Genomic DNA, 20,277 nt, shown 5'->3' with positions numbered 1-20,277 from the left:
TATATTTGGTAAGTTTCACTATTTTTATTATCAAATAATTACTTTCTATATTTTCTAGAAAAGGGGAAAAAGAAGAAAAGGAAACAAAAGTTATATAATTTCTACATGATCATACAGAAAAATATATTCTGGAACTGGGTAATGACTCAGAATCTTTTGTGTTTTTGGTTGTTGGTATGCCCAAAAGTTAAAAGAAAAAAAGAGTTGTTTAATGATGTATCACTTTTTGTTTGTATGTTTATTTAACACAGTCTAAAGGTGATTAAAAGTATGTGGAAACAATTCTTTATCTTTCAATACAGACTAAAGCTTTCTCCTTCTTCTGATTACTTCTATCTTCCTATTTCCATCCTTTAGAACTATGACTAAGCATTCTCTACCCAGCTACATTGTTGAAGGAAAAGAAGAACACAACCAGAAAAGAAGATGGTTAGAGGAATGTGTAGAGGAAATATATTAAATGTTTTGCTACATTAAGAAAAAAGAACATTAAAAAAAAAGATGAATACAGAGGTCCTTCATTAACTCAAGGTAACACAATAGGGCCCATTGTACGACCATTAAAACTGACTGTGCTGATTAAGTTGTCCAAATGTTGAGGGTGTGACAAATCTTCTAACGACAATCAACAAGATAGACTGAATTTCATTCTTTCCTTCTGACTTGTCAAAATACCCCCTGGAAACACCTCTTTCATAAAATGAAAACCGAAACCATTTTCTCTCAGAATATAAATTTTAAAGTTCTAGTGGGGATGTATACTGATTGAGCAGGCAATTTTAAAGACACTTATTAAGCCATTTAGATTAAAAAGAATCGCAGACTAGACTGTAAAAATCAAAGCAGCATTTAGTGTTTTTTCTTCTTTTTCAAAATATTTGAAAATATCTCAACTGACATCCTCCTAAAATAGTTTGTGATTAATAACGGAAAGTCTTGGTATATAAAAAGGAACATGCAATCTGGTTATTATCTATAGAAAATTCACTGTTTAACTGATTGTTGACTACGCACCTATTAAAAGAGATGCCGTCAGCAGTTTAGGGTCATATGGACTCTTCCCACGGCCATTTTCAAAATGTGAGTCCTCCAACTTAAAAATGTTATCCTGTAGAAAAGAAAAAGAAGGACTGAATTTATTTATAAGAGGAACTATGTTAACCTACCTGTTAATCAGAGAGAGGTTGAGTACTCATGTCCACCATCAAGGGATATTATTTGGTAAACTTTAGAGATGGCAAAATAACTTAAGTGGATTAAAACCAACTATCACTAGCCAAATATCTACTTAGCTCAGTGATTTTTAGTAACATTTAGCATGTTTTAAGTAATAATGTATAAATGAACTCTAAGGAATAAAACATGTCATGGTAAGAATAGAGGGATCATCTTATAACATAGGTATGCGAAGCACAACCATAATGGCTCTTGAAAGGAGAGAATTTTAAATTTCAATGATTCTTTTCCTTCCTTCACATAGAGGAAAAAAAGAGCAATCCACTATATTAGATCTAGAACAAAATACGTATCTTATTTCTCCGTATGTACCTTCTAGAAGGAAATGCTAAACAGCATAGCAGTCACTTCCCCCACTCCATCATTCCTACAACTTTTCTGTTGTTCGGATGTTAGGGGAGGTGTGCCTAGAGGTAATGTCATCAGAACACCAGCACAGAGATGACACATTTTTCTCAGTGGAACATCTGTTCAGCTGAGGCTCAAGTACCCAGGAACTGGAGCGAACATCTGACAAGTACCAAGGTAGAAAGTATTCCAGAAAGCTCTGCAACAAAAGCCTTAAGAAGGAAGGAACTAACTCATGACTGAGACCCTGTTCTCAGAATGCATCAAACTACTGAAATGTCTATGTGACAGTGGAGTAAACTGGGGAGAGGGGTAATTTCTAAGCACTCTTTTTAGAACCAAGTTCTCTGGGAATTAATTAGGTCAGAATATATATGCTTTTTCCAGTAGCACATTAACTTGTCCAGAGACTGAAATAAAATAGCTTTTTGGCAATTTCTCTACTATTCACATGAAGTATTTTCTATCTCCTTAGAATAATAAAGGGTGTTCATTTGATGGCCAATAAGGATCACTTTATTTAAACATTTAATATTTCTGATGGAGCTAATGGCAGAGGTTCAAATTATGACTCTTAAAATTCATTTGAGTTAGGGAAGAGTGCAAAAGGAAGCAAACCAAAAGCATTCTCCATCTTTATTACTGTGAGTGAGAATTACTGATTTTATCCTTTCCTCGCAATGATTCTCTATTGGTAATTAGCTATCCCATGGCAATGATGGTCCTTCAGCTCAGTTCTGAAATTTACAGAGCACAGAAATTTACGAGGTTTCTCAGAACTGTGGTAAGCTGTAGTGGGAAAGGCAGTGAGTCAGAAGTCAGGCCCATTTGGGCCAAGGATTAGCTCTGGTTCTTTGGTCACCAATTAATGTCTCTGAGCCGCAGGTCTCTAAAAGTCAATGCCAACAGGATATTTAACCTCCCATGTTTATTATAAGGATTAAAGAACTGAAATAAAGCATTTTTAAAGCAGCAAAATAAAAAAATGAACACTATTTTTACTTTAATACTGCTCTCATAACCACTATAACAAAAGAATATGAAAATTTGACACATATTGTTACCATTATTGTAAACTTTCCTAGCATAATCTGAAAGAAATATTACTTTAAGACAGTTATGTAAGTAACCAGATTATAAACCTGTTTACAAATACATATTTATCACAGGCACTTGAATATTAAAATGATAATATGAAGCTTGACATATGCCAAGAAAAAATACAGAAGAATCCCTTAAGTATTACTTAGATATATTTTGGTAAAAATTAGGTAATAATCCGAAAGAAATATGCTTAGTAAAAGATATACACTCTATTGCTACAAATCACAGAAAATGTTATTAAAATTTGTATATGTGATTATTTCTCATAAGGAAGAAGCAGAGAGAAGTCATGGTGTGGTTGAAAATATTGTTATAAGTATTATTACAAATTTCTTGTCCTTATAAGACATTTTACAAAACTGACAAAAGATATAGGAGGTACCCATCAAAATATGAGACACCTGATGTCTCAGAACATGTGTCCAACTTAATAAGACAATGCCAAGGTAGATAAGAAGTTCTTCCAACCTCATGTTTAATATTTGATTTACAAGGTCAAGGATTAAACTTCATAGCAGAGAGGTTAAGCACGTCAGTTATGGTTCAAGAGAAAATGAAAACTACCCTTTGTCATGGTGTCAGATAATGTGTTCAAAGCTGGCCTTTTCGTTTCCCCTTTTTCCTTTCAATGTAACTCTTACCCAAATTTCTGGGTAATTCTATATTCTTATATGACTCTATTAAAGGGTAAAACACTGAATTTCCTTTCCAGCCTACTGACAAGGGAACCTGGAATAAACATAATTTGATTCCTGAATAGGGACGTAAAAGACATTTCTTACATATGAATGTTTATAGTGTAACATTTATACCCATTATATACAGTAATCGGGAACAAAGGTGTTGATATCAGACAGAACTATCATCCCTGCCTCTTTTATTAATTCTGGGCCTCAGGCAATTCCTAAATCCTTCTGAAAGTATGTTCTAAAAAAATATCCATTAATTTCATTTTTCCATTGTTTATAGATGCCACAGTAAAATCATTCTTTCCTATCCTGATTGGTATCTCTTGTGCCCCAGTGGAAATGCATGCCTGTATTTTCATCATTGGAAATTAGGATGGGAGTTTAAGATATATCTAAATGCCACAGACTCCCTAGACGCACTGAAAATGTTTCTTACTTATAGCCAGACCACAGTCTAATTCAAAAGCTTTCCTGAAAAATATCACTAATTATAGTATGTGTAAAATTTCTCAACTAAAACAGACTATCCTTTTAATATGTCTGATAAATTCAATGTGATTGATATAAACACCTACATTGCTGCTTTTGTTATCTTGTGAGAGAGACCTATTAGATGTGTAAAGATATTAACCCATTGTAAACAACACAAAACAAAATAAAACAGTATGTTAATGTAACTGAATAATAACATCTTATTGTTGTCATATGTAACATATCACATAGACAACCTTCTGGCTGGGCTTAGAGGCCTTTTGAAATCTGACTGCTACTCAATGATTTTCTGTTTTAAGAGTGTTAAATAGATCACATGTGCAAGTAATAAGACCAGAAATCCTAAGACCAATGTACACAATTAAACTTCATAGTTTATATGTCTTACTTGGGCTGAAGTAATTTTCATTTTTAGAAATCCATGAACAAAAATCTAGTTGCATGGATTCTAATTGCTTTAGCAGATACTATGAGCATATCATATAAGTTATTGGGCCATATTTTATTACATGATTGCATCAGTTTTCAGCAACTATTTTTAGCTTTCAAGACCACTCTTTCTCCTTTGTCTTTTGGATTTCCTGAATGTTATTAGACTGCGGTGAGGTAAGGCATTAGAGGAAATAATAACTGTGCTAATGTCTAATCCAAAGTCTTATAAATTATAAACCATTGGTGACATCATGGCAATAAATTTCCTAAATCTCAATCTTCCCCAAGTAATAAATTTAGGTAACAAAGTTGTGATTTCAGTTGTTTTATTTAATGATTAAAACATAAACAATGTTTATAAAAAGAAAGAAAAAAAAGAAAATCCTACATATATATGATAGAATGACCATTTTGGGTGGGAAATGAAATAAAATTGAGTCAAGCCAATACATGGACAGTATTTAAAAATGTGTATTATTCTATTTTTTTCAAATTGCTCTTTCTCCTCTCTGTCTCTTCACAAGACCCACCTTGTTTGTCAGTTATATTGAATTATCAAGTATTCCCTGGTCACACTATGCTTTTTCTCATCTCTGTTTGAAACCTCTTCCTTCTCCCCTCACCTACCCTCAGCCCTCAACCCCAGGGTGAACTTCCTTTACTTTAAGAGTAAATTAAAAAGCCTCTTCCTAGGAGAAGTCTTAAGAGATTCCTGCAGATATAATTTATTAGCTTCCTTTGGGCATATCCTAATTAACAATACTACACAGGCAATGACTATATTGGCTTCAGCAAAGACGGAATGTAACAGGATCTCACAGGAAATACCGTGGCATACTGTATTTTGCCCAAAGGAGATGTTTTTGTGGATCAAATTCATCTGGAATTTACTTTTCCTAAAGGTGACTAGATCTATGTTGCACAATATTATAGCTATGAGCCACATGCGGCTATTTAATTAATTAAAACTAAAAATTCTACTCCCCAGTTACACTAGCTGTATTTCAAGTGCTCAACAGTCACATGAGGCTTGTGAATACAGGGCTGCACAGGTGCAAACATTCCCATTGTCACAGAAGCTCTACTGGAAAATGCAGCTGTAGATCCTGAATCTCATTCCCATAACAGCAAAGAATAAAATTGGAAATTAGGAAGGCCTCCAAGGAAAGAAGACTTGTCATCACACCACAGTCATAGTAAAACAAAACAAAACAAAACAAACAAACAAAAAAGTCCATAAAATCTACAAGTAGGGATTATACTAAAAACACTAGTTTTTTTTTTTTTTTTAAGATTTTATTTATTTATTTGACAGAGAGAAAGATAGCTAGAGAGGGAACACAAGCAGGGGGAGTGGGAGAGGGAGAAGCAGGCTTCCCGCCGAGCAGGGAGCCCGATGAGGGGCTCGATCCCAGGACCCTGGAATCATGATCTGAGCCGAAGGCAGAAGCTTAACCGACTGAGCCACCCAGGCGCCCCCCCCCTTTTAAAAAAGATTTTATTTATTTATTTGACAGAGAGAGACACAGCGAGAGAGGGAACACAAGCAGGGGGAGTGGGAGAGGGAGAAGCAGGCTTCCCGCCGAGCAGGGAGCCCGATGAGGGGCTCAATCCCAGGACCTGGAATCATGACCTGAGCCGAAGGCAGATGCCCAACTACTGAGCGACCCAGGCGCCCCTAGTTTTTTATTTTTATTAACCAGGGTTATACTAAGTACCTTTTAATGGCAGTCAGTACAGATGAATAAATACATGTCCCAAATAGTCCTGTATGTCATTCTTCTTCCATTTGAATCACTTTTCTCTAATCTATGCAGGTACACATTTTACTCATTATTTAAAGTTTAGGTCATGATATGCGATACATTAAATGTTCATTGATTTCCCCCAGCAGAAAAAATAATTTCTCCCTGGAACTTGCATAGCAATTTAGTCATACTTTCTTAGTGTCATTTGTTACCTTCAACTTTGATATTCCATGATGCATATGTTATTTTTTCCCCTATTAAATTATTTTGAGTTGAGGGGAAAAAAATTATTCGCTATGTATTTTTTTCAAATACTAAAATAGAATTGAGTTAAAGCTCAGTGAAAGAATGAGTGAATAAATGAATGAGTGTGTGACTGAGTGGAAGAGACCTTATGGAAAAACTATGTAACAGGAAAAGAAAGGACATAAGCCCTAGACTCTAGGGGCTAATGATTTAAGGATATGACCCAGATGAGCACAACTCTGTGGTAGAGGCAGACTATACAATTCAAATATTAAAGCAAGTTTTAAAGTAAGCTCTAGGAAAAATCATATTCTTTAACTTTTTCATGTTATTGTGTTACTTTTTATTATTGATACTTGTTATACCCTTCAAATATGGGTACTCTTACATAAATGATAAAAAAATAAAACCTAGTGACAGAGTATAACCATACAGCCCTTTTGTTTTTACATCCGTGTTCCTCTTTAATAATTTTCATTGGGCCTTATTAATAAGTACTACCCCTCTTAATAGAGACATCTTCGTTGAGGGTAAATTTACCAGAATGTTCCTTTGCAGAACTTCAAAAATCTTTCTGACCAATGTAATCTCTTTGCCGTGTATCCTATCATTCCAGTGTAACCATTCCACTTCACCATTTTGTACTCAACAGAACTTATGTCTAGGAGCTCCTGGATACAGACAAATGGAAAAGCAAACTAGAAGAGCTGTTTGGGCTTGCCAAATGTAATTTTCTACTTAGAAAATATATAATTTCTTACTGGTATTTCATCTTTCTATTTTAGAAAGCTTTATGAAGCACTAATATAAAAATTAATATGATAAATACATGGTGATCTGTGATTAAGAATTATATTTGAAATGTAAAGGTACAAGAAATAAAAAATATGTAACAACAGCACATTATATACATACAATATTACACTACATACATGTATACATTATATACATACAATATTATATGCTTATAATGCTATTTGGTGGTGATTTCACTTAACAATGAACATATACTAAGTGTTAATGATATCCTAGTGCTTCAAGTATATTATTTCACTTTAATCTTCAAATACCTCTATTATTACGCCAGCTTTGAGATGAGAATGAGATGAGATGAGAAACTGAGACATTTACATATAATATTCAAAGTCATAAAACCGATGAGTGGCGAAATAAGAATTTGATAACAGAACTCTTTCCAAATCCATGTTTTTAACCACTATACTTAAAAAAAATGGGTTTACCACACAGAGTATGTGAGACGTACCCTAAAACAGTAGAAACTGGAAGCCACATGAGTTCAAAATGGGGTTTTCTGTTTCAGCATAGGAAAAAAAGGCTTTCTTTGATTTCACACTCAGAAGATGTATTTTGGTAAGAGATGAGTGTATCTGTGAGCATGCACGTGTGTGTATGTGTGTGCACTGGCTGTGGGTGCAGAGGGTCAGAGGAGCTCAGAGAGAGAGGGCAGAGGAGCAGGGAAGCAGACTGTTCTATCTGGGGGAAACAGCATGAATAAAATCCCCTCACAAATAAATTCATATTTGATAAATAACAAAGTTGAATTTAGACAATGAAGAATACATACATACATTAAGAGATAAGGCTAAAAAATACATTTGGAATCAACTGTGGAAAGTTTTCTGTGCCAAAATAAGCACTTTAATGTGTATTCAGAAGGTGTCAGTGACACAGTGATAATTTTAGCTGGAGAACAATAACATCAAAGAGGTGCAATATTATGATGAATCTGACAGGGACGTGTAGGATGATTTAGAGACATACGTGCCTGGTGGCAGAAAAAGAACTGTTGCCATTGTCGGGGGAGGGGAGAATTAGGTCTTTTTACACATTACAGCAATTTAAAGAATTTTTATACGCTATATGTTGGTGTCTTGGTCAAGTTATTTGGTCAAGTTTCTTTGTAGCTCACATTTTTTAAACTTCTTTTGCAACAGAATCCACTTTCATTTTCCAGCAAAGCTATGGATTATTTCCTCAAGAAAACTGAAGCTAAGCATATACATGTTTTATAAGCAGTGTTTAGGGATTATTGGCTTTATGTGGTAGTCATGTTAAGTGTTTCCAAATCAGTTATTTTATAAAGACCTTTCTATTTCTAACATGGTGTGATTCTATTATCCTATCACTCTGAACTTGGACATTTGCTTCTGGCTCTTTGTTCCCCCTCCTTGAGCATATGCAAGGATATCCAGATTTTTAAAACCCATTTTCATTTTCATTCTCCATATACTGTTACTTGGAATTCATTTATTTTTATAAATTCAGCTTCTGAACTTCAGTCCCAATCCTACTGCTATTCTAATCATTCAAACTTAGTTTCCTGGCCTGTTTGAACCTCCTTATTTTCCACAGTGATTTCAAAGTTGAGAACTATTAAAAGTCCTTGGCTCTTGAAAAGAATATAAGACCAATTACAAAAAATAAACTTCATAAAAACTAGTCTGTTAGAAAGAGTTATTTAACAACGTACATTATAGAAGATACAAAAGAAATGTAGCCCTGGTCTCTGTTACTGAATGTTACATGAAGAAAGCAAATATAATTTGCTGCACTGATTAAAATGTATTAGTCCTGCCTTAGATTTAACTATGACTTCAGCTATATTATATCATATTAGAATTTTACCTTTCTCTGCAATAAAATAAAACATCACTGCAAATAAATGACTATTAATGGGATATAAAACAAAAGAAAACAAACAAAAACCTCAGTGAAAGATAAGCTCAAGAAAAGGATTTACCTATAAGGACTTTTAAGTCTGAGTATACTAACAATGCCTTCTTTTCATATTAAGTGTTTTGAGTAGTTTTTATTTTCTTTTTGAGACAGAGTACATGTGGTGGGGGAGGGGAAAGAGAGGAGAAGGAAAGAATCTTGAGCAGGCTCCATGCCGAGCGCGGAGCCCAACGTGGGGCTTGATCTCACAACCCTGAGATCATGACCTGAGGTGAAATCAAGAGTCAGACTTTAACTGAACTGACCCAGGTGCCCCTTGATTTGAGTAGTTTTCGATGTATAAGAACTATAATATTTGGTTTTAAATCCAAAATGTAGTCATTTGATGCTAAAATATTTAGTCAATAGTAATTATTATTATACTTACTCAATAACTACCACTACTTTTTTTTATATATACACCCTGGAAAGGGAATTTTCCTCAGCAAGTAAAGCTGCAAAACCAACTATATAACTGTTATAACAAAAATAAATTTTATCTATTAAATAATAAAAATGTCAGTTGTATAAAATATTGCCCAGTTTAATATTCATGATCTATGACCATTCTCTAGATACGTAAGACTTTTTATTGAATATAATTTCTGTTCCTGAGAAATTCTTAGGTTCCAAACAGAAAGAAGGGTAACATCATCAGAGTAGACAACACTTCCATTAAGTTCATCTACAGGTTAAACCTAAGTAGGGATGGTTGGCTCCTGGCCCCACTGATTTCAATGTCTATAACTGTTCAAGCATTGCCTTAGTAGAGCAGAAATCTTACCTCTGAAATTGGTCTCCAGAGATCATATGGCTTTACTGTGATCCAGAAAATTCCTGTCATTTGTATTTTAAGGTAGATGTGATAAAATATTGTTTATGGATTATGAAATCTAGATGTTATGACTCATTGTGCCAATAATTGATTTTTTTTGAAGTGCCAATATTCTAATCTATGAAATGGAAATAATCCACAGATTTGCCTCAAGGATTAAATGAAATATATTGTGTTTTAACAGATATTGAAACCATACAGAAATCTAGTTAATTATAATTTTAATTATCATAAATATATTATGAATGATATATCTTTGCTATGATAGCATGTTGATAACTCATTTTTGATGATAACAATAGCTAATATCTATTAAGCAACTATTAGCCAAGCACAGTCTCCTAAGTGCTTTGGAGGTATTACTTTTTACCCTCACAATACCCCTTGAAATACACAGTGTGATTATACTAATTTTGTAGATGGAGTAACAAAAAGAAAAGGTGACTTGCCTAAGGTCACACTGCTAGTATGTATCAAGCCAGGTAGCCAATTTCTAAAATCAAGAATAGCTGGAGAAATTATAAAAACCTATTTTTTTGTACTTGATTTGCACAACCATGTTACTTCATGAATACACATCATACATAAAATGCTGTCATAGTAATACCTCTTAACTGAACTTTGCGTTCCCTGTAGTTCGCACGTTAGGCCTTGAATTAATCTAAACTGAAGTGATCATAACAGATAAAACTGTATTTAATATAGTCCTTGCATTATACTATTAATATAGTAAAGACAAGTAGAAGGAATTAACAGATTTCTAACCTTATTTGTAAAAAAAATATATGAAATTGCTTTGTTCCCAAGTTTGTGAAAAAGTAGTATCACTTTATCCTTGTAACAATATACAGTCCTTACAGCTGGATTAAATAGGATTTGCCTTCTAAATTTAAGGGACCTCAATTTATCTGGGTTCCTCAAACAAACAGTGACATAATTCATCTGCTTTCTGTCATCATTAAAATTAATGATATAAACCAAGGAAAACAGAAAGCATATGTGTTCATACTTCATGCAGATTATGTTTTTAATAGGAGCTTAATTTGAGTTTATGCAGATAACACATACCTGTCATAGTATAATTATTCAGCTACAAATGCTTTTTAACTCCCAAGGTATGTAACAATAAAAGGAAAAATTCTATCTTGGCTAGAATGAGAAATTCCAGAACATGAACAATTTACTCTACAGTGTTTTACCCCAGTGAGACGTGATAAAGTAAGTTCAACCAAAGAACAAATCACTGCCCCCCCCAAACTAAAATAGTAGAAGAATTAACTTGATCTTTCTTTCCATGTGCATTTTAAGTCTTCTATGTTCAAAGCATAATTACATTTTTATTTGCTATCTTATCATTTCATAAAGCACCAGAATTTTTTTATCCTAAATTGTGAAAGTACAGCTATTACTTTTTTAACAGTTGCTTTTATAAATATGTTTGTCACATCTGTGATTAGATACCACTGGGAATTTTTATCAACTTAAATGTAAATATGCCAATAGAAAGAAACATATGTACTGTAAGAAGTATTGACATCTACTCATATGGATTCTTTACATCTCAAGATTGTTTCATAGATACTATCTGGGAAAAAATGAGGCCGATAGAAGTAACATTTTATTTATACCATGATATGTTTAAGTGAAACTTGGTCATTTAAGTATTGTCATAATCATACGATATAAATATATGGTTTTTGTTTAGCAAATTAGGAAATATTTAAATATTTATTATTTTGGCAGAGGTATCATAGGAGAGAATACTTACTATAAATTCTTTGTGAGAATGTAAGTTTTAGAGAATAATTTGGGAATTAGAAAGAGCCTCAAAAATATCCATACACTTGATTACTTTACTTTTGGAAATATGTACAAATGCAAAGAAAAAAAAGGAAAAAATTAAAACAAGATAAAGTTCATCATGTAATTTAGAATACTGAAAAAAAAATTAAATACCAGTAAGAAAAGGGTGGTAAATTATGTCATACCTACATAATTGACTATAATACAGGCATTATAATAGATGTGTCTATCAATTATAGTACCTAAAATTAATACCTATGAAAACATTACTGAAGCAATAATGCAATAATTATGTAAGAAGATGCATGAAAAAAACTGAAGGAAATTCATTATAATATTAAGTTTCTAGCTTATGTTATTGCATATTTTATATATTGTTTTTCTCTTAATATTTTATGCAATAATCATGTAGCTCATATATTCAAAAAAAACAGGGACTCTATATCTTACAATCTAAGCAAATCTTCAAACTGACAGTGCATGGACTGAATGTGGCCCAGAGACATGCTTTATTTGCTGGCACAAGGTTTTGAAATCTTGAATTTGAATGCCTTTTCTTGAGACTTAGGACTTTTCATGGGACAATCCATTCTGCTCTTCCCTACACTTTTGTGTTTCCTTCTTCATCTTTTTATGTCACCTGTATGGTCACCATAGGCATTTGAGTTTGCAACCCCTATAAAGTATTGTAACTTAACTGAATCACCAAAAATACACTGCATTTACATCTACTAGTCCCCATTTTTCAGATTTACTTCATATGACAAAGTCCTCAGAAGGAATGTAGTCATGCTCACGTATCTCATGATGGAATACTATAAGGTTTAGCAATTAATCATCGTTAAACAGAGAAGTTAATGGGGACTTCAAAGTGATGTGAAACTCTAATTGTCATAGCATCATAAATTTCCATAGTTTTTTGCTCATTCTTTTCACATAATTAAGTTGATCTATATATATATACCACTCTTCACAATGTCTTTAATTTAAAAAATGGACTGTTCCAAATATTTATATCTAAAATAATTATCCAGAATCCTTAACAGTTAAACTTTAAGAGTGTATAGTTAACTACTGAAAAATACAGGCACAGCAGTCCTTACAGAAGTACCCAGATATTGGGCGCCTGGGTGGCTCAGTCATTAAGCGTTTGCCTTCGGCTCAGGTCATGATCCCAGGGTCCTGGGATCGAGCCCCGCATCGGGCTCCCTGCTCGGCAGGAAGCCTGCTTCTCCCTTTCCCACTCCCCCTGCTAGTGTTCCCTCTCTTGCTGTCTCTCTGTCAAATAAATAAAATATTTAAAAAAAAAGGAAGTACCCAGATATTGGGTGACTTCTTTTGCTTTCAAATTAATGACCATAGAGACATTCTATATCATATGTTGACTTTTGGGTCATTATTTCTAATCTATTACAGTAAAAGTCTGAATTATTTATAAATGAATCTAACTGGCAGAAGTCAGTTTCTGCCTAAGCCAGATTTCTTTGTTATCAAATAAACAATTATAATTATATAATCTGGAATAAATCAAGCATTTTTATTTGGATTATTAATTAGAATGTTTGATGCTAAAAATTAAACTGTACATCTAAAGTTACCATTCACATGGACTAGAAATTTATATCATTCTAAATGACATTTTGAATTAGAGAAAACAATGAATCTTTATTATAAATAATTTTAAGACCTGTAACCACTGAAACAAATAATACATTTTATGTTAAAAAAAAAAAAAAGAAGATAGTAGGAAGGGAAAAATGAAGGGGGGGAAATCGGAGGGGGAGACGAACCATGAGAGACTATGGACTCTGAGAAACAAACTGAGGGTTCGAGAGGGGAGGGGGATGGGGGGATGGGTTAGCACGGTGATGGGTATTAAAAAGGGCATGTACTGCATGGAGCACTGGGTGTTATACACAAACAATGAATCACGGAAAATGACTTCAAAAACTAATGATGTAATGTATGGTGATTAACATAATAAAATAAAATTTAATAAAAGAGTAGTTGAAATCTCAATATCTTGCTCAGCTTATTCATGGCCATTTATTTTTCTTAAAAAATGTACTTTATTCCCTGTCATTAAAAAATTTAAAGCTTTAGGGGTGGGGAGAATATTAACACATAAAAATTGAGTGTAGTAAAAATTAATTAAGTTATGACATATATTCCTACATATTTTGTGTTATGCAAATTCAAAATGAAGAGATAGTTTAAATAAGTTGAATAAAAAATGCACATGATATATTTGTGGCATACTTAGAAGAATGGCTCAAATTGAACAATGGACAGATGTGGGAATAAAAGAAAAGAAAAATTTAGCAAAACTGTGTTCTGTCTAGACACTGATGAATTAAAAAACAAAAAAACAAAACTGTCACTATCTACCCAAGTCTATATTTGATCAATGTTGATGGGTAATACACATAATTATAATCAGAAGGCCCCTAAATAAATATGTATGCTAATGGAAAAATTGGAATAAAAAGTTCAAATATAAAAAAGTTATGTTGGACTACTGATTATGTCTATATATGCATTATAGTTATAAACACACATACACATATGTACATATACATACATATGTATGTATTCTATATATTTGACCTCATATATATGTTACATATAAACATGTGTACAACTTAATATTATGTATTTTAAAATCTTAACTATGATAGTAGGTTCACAAGTATTTTAAGATAGAGATACCCACAGACGATAATGTATGTTAAAGGTTAAGAAAACAGACCTTTTAAAAATTATAATATTGACTAAAGCGTTCTATTTTCTTCTGCCTTCCTTTTTTTACTTGTTTCTAACACTATGATGAACAGGATTAATGACCTACCTCATGGTGGTAGAAGAAAAAAAATTTTTTTAAAGATTTTATTTATTTAACATGAGAGACAGAGACTGAGAGAGGCAGAGGGAGAAGCAGGCTCCCTGTAGAACAGGGAGCCTGATGTGGGACTCGATCCTAGGACCCCGGGATCATGACCTGAGCCAAAGGCATACGCTTAACCAACTGAGCCACCCAGGCACCCAGAAGAAAATTACTTAAAAAAAAAAAAAAAGATTATACCGTTGGGGTAGCTTTTTGGCTTGCTTTGTAGTTTTGCTTTAATTCTGCTCCCTTTACCAGTATGTTATCATCAGTTTCATTATCCATGCTACTGCTGTGTGCTAGCACATTCAGGGACAAGAAGTAATGCTTTTGAAAGAGGAGACTGTATTACATACATTTATTTCATTTTCAAATGGTGAATTATTTATTTGAGCTGCATTCTAGCTGCAAAGCTGAATAACAAGGATAAGCGGCAGGAAGTGGAAAGAGCTCAAAATGATAACAAAAGAACGGGAAAGATAATGAAAAAGGCAGTGAGTATATTGTGGAGTAGTAAATCCTGAAGAATTTAGGTAATTTCTATTATTATTATCATCACTGAAGAATCCTGTAACTCTAAATAAAGCAATTGTATTTGCAAAAGAAATATATTTTCTTTTAGTCATCTTTATTTATGACCAAGCATAATTTAAAAAGAAAAGGTACTATTACACTACCTTGTAAAAATTTAGTCCTGAGGTCCTTTTCAAAGGATGACCAAGAAAATCTAAAAGCATCTTGAACATCGAAAATCTAGGCAAAGTTTATAATGGTATTAGTTTTGAGCTCAAGGAATACCTGTATGAATCTGTTATTATTTCTAACTCACAAAAAATGTAAGCCATCTAAAATCTCCACATGGATACAAAAACTACCTTTTGAGTTTCTGGCATTACTAAAACATTGCAGGTGTCATGCTCTCAGAGCAGTATTCTATACCTACATTAGTACATAGTCAAATGTCTGAATTTTACAGGATCGTTTAAATAACATGTAATGTCAATCGCTAGTGCTGTTCATTACGGTGCATCAAAGTTATACTAAAAAGATAGTTTTTATCCTCAAAATCTGATATTAGAATTGAACAGTTGGACACGTCTCTTCAAAGAATTACAAAGATTTTTAAAACAGATTGTCAAAATGCAAAGGAGGTCCAAATTTGATTGAAAACTGATCACTTAAATTATTTTGGCAAATAAACCAATTTCTGATAAATAGTATTTCCTATCTTTAAATTTATATTAAAGGGCATTAAATTATGAGCAACTTATGAGAGATGATTTGTAATATATACTTACTAATATTGATTAACAATTAAATACAAATACAACTAACTAAATAATAAGTTGAGACCATATAGCTTTAAAAATGTGCGTATTTTAAAAAAATAATAAAAAATAAAAATGTGCGTTTTTTTAAAAAAATTGCATATAATAAATGTAAATAAAACCAAAATGATGACTGACTCAAATAAAGGATAACCATGACTTCTAGGTAGTTTAGATTTATTAATATTACTATTTGACATAGTCCATCAAAATCAATAAAATCACTAAAGTTCATGAATAAGTAATTCAGTATCTCAGCTTTAGAATCTTTTCCAGCAAAAAATCCTGCCTCTTTCCATGGTAACCTTTGGTGGATTACTGTTACAATATTTATTCCTAAGTCCATAGCTAATTCTGTAAAGGCATTATTCTTTATACAATACAAGCTACATCTCAAGTGCCATTATAATTATGTTTAGTTTTGTTGACCTGCTTCAAGTCTAGATTTCTGCTTGGCTGAGCATCAGTGATCATACAAGTGGTGGGTGTGTGGTAGGCTTAGAAGCACCAACCATGTCAATGAAATTTCAGCTGTTGTATGTTCATTGGCTTGATTTGTGAATCTGGTTTAATTTTGTATAATTACTTACGGTTTTGCTACAGTTCTCTATTTCTTTACTTCTTTCAAATCTGTTATTTATTTTCATAATAATGCTTTAAAAAAACTGATTGTAAAAACCAGAAAAATGACTACATGGCTGTTTTCCCAAATAGCCTTCGAAATTACTACTCATTTTTAAAATAAATGACTAAGTAGTTATCAACTAAAATGATACATACACTTTATTTGAAAGCAATTTTAAAATTAGGATAATGAAATGATACAGCAGGAAAATCAGGTCTAACTAATGAATTGTAATTCTGTACATGTTGCTTTATAAATATTCACTCAAAAACATCTGAAAACAAGATCAGTCAGCTCTCTGGATAGTTGGGTTTAGAGAGTTGAGAATAAATGTATAAAAATGTAGGTTAAACCACTTATGGCATGCTCTGATTATTCCATTTTTCCATAAATCATAAAATAATCCCCTACACCCATTCTGTTTAGAAGGTCTCATAACTAATTTGAAATAATAAGGATGGGGGGCAAAATTCATTTAGATTACTAAATGGTTAGCAATATAAATGTTGTTGCTCTATGTGGTATTATAAAAAGTCTTCCCCAAGTAGGGAAAACACTTTCTTTAGAGAGCTACTTAATGTTGTGGTCTTAAAAATTAAAAGAAAAAAAAAAAGTCAGGAATTCAAGCTTAGTCTCCTGTCATTTAAATTCTTGCTCCCAGATATGGTATGTATTAGAAATCTAGCTCCCTCTACTTGAAGACACTCAAATTTTGCTAGAGCCAATGTAGTACACATAAGGAAAAATGAAAAATCAGGCAGCTCTCCAGTTGAGTAATAAAAAGCCACAACATCCATTTACCTCAAATATCCTAATGCTTAAGTCAAAATTTCTGAACATGAGCAAAATAAGATAGGGATCTGTTCTCAACAGCCAGTTATTATTTTTTATTTTTTTGTAGTTTCAAGTTTTTAATTTAAATTCCAGTTAATTAACATACAGTGTAATATTAGTTTATTATTAATATTAGTGTAATATTAGTAATATTAGAATTTAGTGATTCATCACTTACATACAAGTAAGTGAATTATTTTTGTCTTTATAGACATATACTGTCCAATATTCTGAAAACCTACTTGTAAGCTGTTATTCACAGTCATTATACATTGTCAAAGATAATGACATTAGGAAAAGTAAAGTTACAGTATGCTGAAACCTGAAAATGCCTATGTAATGCGATGCCTAACAATGTGGGATTCTCAAGGGATATTAAGAATAAAGGATAAGGATATGTCTATATTAGTAAGGGAGGATACTACATTTGGAATGAGGTATTTTTTGGCTAACTGCATCAATGGACTGTATTTGAAGTTTAGGAGGAGCAAAGGGAGGATGAGAGGGGGTGCTGTAGGAAATGAGAACATAGATGTAGGAGGATATCATATTACACAGTGCTTTGAACCTGACCATAAAATCTTAGACACTGTTCTGGGGGGAAAAAGTAACTGGTGGGCTGGGATGAGGACAGTGAGTAAATACAGATGGAAATTAAAAACAGCCGCAAAATCAAGAAAGGAGAAAATATGATAGGAACTAAGTTGAGGAATATCTTGAATCATGTGCAAAAGTTACGAACCATAGAACAACTGGATGTTGTGTAATTCTGAAATCTTCTTGCAGATAAAAGTAATATTTAACAGAGGACAAACAACTACAAAACATGGAAGACATCTGTTGAACTATTTATATGATAAAATTAATTTCATCTTAAGCAACCTGTTGTATTACTAATTGTACCTTTTTACCTTTTGAATAATAAATCATCGCTCTCCTTTAATATTTTTGTATTCCCTTTGCACTTTTGAAAACAAAGGAGGCAAACTGGAGAAGATGCATATGAATGCATGATCAGGAAGACACGGCTGGTTGTTAGCCGGAAGCTTTGACGCGTCCAGTGTTTCGGAACAGAGAAATACAACGGAACCTCAAATGTATGGTTAACCTGGACTACCTGCCTTCTACATAATTTTTGTCCTTGTTTTTGCCATTGTTTGGCACAGTGTAATTGCTTCAATTTCCAAGGACAGGTGCCACGCAGGATCAGGGAAGAGGACAGAGCCATGCTGTTTTTCCTGTTTTCCTGTCCCTATCGCTATTACAAATTCTCTGGGGGCAACCTGTGGGATCCCTTCACAGAACCAGAGGGTAAACATCAATGGTGTAAATCCTGTGCTCGTGCTGGGACACTACGACCACTCTCCCTTTTGCCGGCTCTGTCTCTGGTACCAGGATTAAACCACGGCAGCCTCAGTTAAGGACACAGGAAGACGCTAGGTCCTGTGCGGGGCACCTGCACAGTCTGCGGAATTAGAGCACCTGGCTTTGGGTCTGGGCTCTGCTGCTTCGTAGTTGTGTGACTCTGACTTTCACCTCCCTAAGGTTGTTTTTTCATATGTGACAATAACATAGAAACTCTGCTGTTATGTTTATTGTTGTTTTCATATTATATTTATATTCCTCACAAGCGTGCTAAGCGGTAGATTATTTTATTCATTTGAAAGTTAAGGACACTGCTTATGCTCCAAGGGGTACAACTAATAATTAACAGAGCTGGAATTTACAATAATTATATGCATGGCCAAGGTATTATAATAGAAGATAGTAGGTTTAACTGTTCAGGTTGCTGCTACATGAAACATTATGATTTTAAAAATCCACAGCTAAAAAAGATGTGGTTTGTGTGCTGAGAAAATACTCTGGGAACAAGGAACCATTATTTCTAATCTTGCTCTACCACAAGCTGTCTTAACTTGTTTCTTCATATGTTCAAAATGATAACCAGGGGCCTGTGGAGCAAATGATAGACCTGAGAAACAAAGATAAGTCTTGGGTTTTTTTTCTTAGGATTAATTGGGAAATATATTTTAAACACATAAAGATAACTTTAGCTAGTTGCACAGTTTGTTTTTCCTGCTGACCTACACCCTTGAATTGTGTTCCTTTCATAGTTATAGGTGTATTTCACATATAACTCATTTTATACTTAACCCTTTCCCTCAATCATTCCTTCCACATTAACCCCTTTTTTCCCTGAATTCCTTTCCCACTCTTTTACTTGAAAGGCCTTATTAGAAAACACCAATGACTTTCTTGTTCTAACTCCCCTGGGGTCTTCCCAAGGCTTTTTGTGTGTGTGTATCATTTCTGTTGTTCCTTGGTATTTTCACTGAACATGGAAATTCTGAGTACCTATTTGAAGGGATGATTTTCTCTTCTGACTCGATTCTGTGTGTATTCCATCCCTATCTCCATTTCCTGTTTCTTCATCACTTCTCCCCCTGCTTCACCAAAAGTGATTTTGCTAAGGCCAAGTCTTGGGCTTTCTTGCATTTTATTTCTCCTTAACTATTATTCAGAACTTCAAAGTCATGACTTCCTTGTTTACACTTCTTTTCTCTTTCTGCTTAGGACTTGCCTAAGTGACACACTGCTTGGATGTCTCTTCCAAACCATAACCTCGACACAGTGGAAACCAAGCACTGCACCTTTTTCTTAAGACTAGGATCCTATAATCAAGTTAATTCTCCTAATTATGCTCCAAATCTTAACACTGAAATCATCATTATTTCTCACACATGTTCAAAGCCCAGATCATACCCTTGGCTTATCAGTTTCATTTATTCTTTATTATCTATCAATTATCAAATCTTTTTATCCTTCTACCAAAGAAACTCTTAATATTTTTCTTTTCTTCTACGTTCACCATGCAAATATGGCTGTGATTATATCAACACCAGATTTCTGCTTTGCTTCCTAAAGGACTTCCTTGAT

At 33.3% G+C, this 20,277-nt stretch overlaps 1 protein-coding gene across 2 annotated transcripts in view; it reads right to left on the bottom strand.

Moving 5' to 3' along the window:
* The window catches only part of SEMA3A (semaphorin 3A), a 473,560-nt gene that overhangs the window by 89,528 nt on the left and 363,755 nt on the right, over positions 1-20,277 (bottom strand). For both annotated transcript variants that reach the window (XM_045864793.3, XM_064575345.1), the window contains one exon: positions 1,015-1,108. In XM_045864793.3, the coding sequence (XP_045720749.1) occupies positions 1,015-1,108 (94 nt within the window). The remainder of the gene's footprint in view (positions 1-1,014; positions 1,109-20,277) is intronic.

This window comes from Mirounga angustirostris, unplaced genomic scaffold (genome assembly GCF_029215605.1).
Source record: "Mirounga angustirostris isolate CCGP_5_RB_7025 unplaced genomic scaffold, mMirAng1.0.hap1 SCAF_12, whole genome shotgun sequence".
Taxonomy (NCBI): Eukaryota; Metazoa; Chordata; class Mammalia; order Carnivora; family Phocidae; genus Mirounga; species Mirounga angustirostris.
The sequence above is the reverse complement of the archived record's forward strand: the minus strand, read 5'-3'. Positions and strand labels throughout refer to the sequence as shown.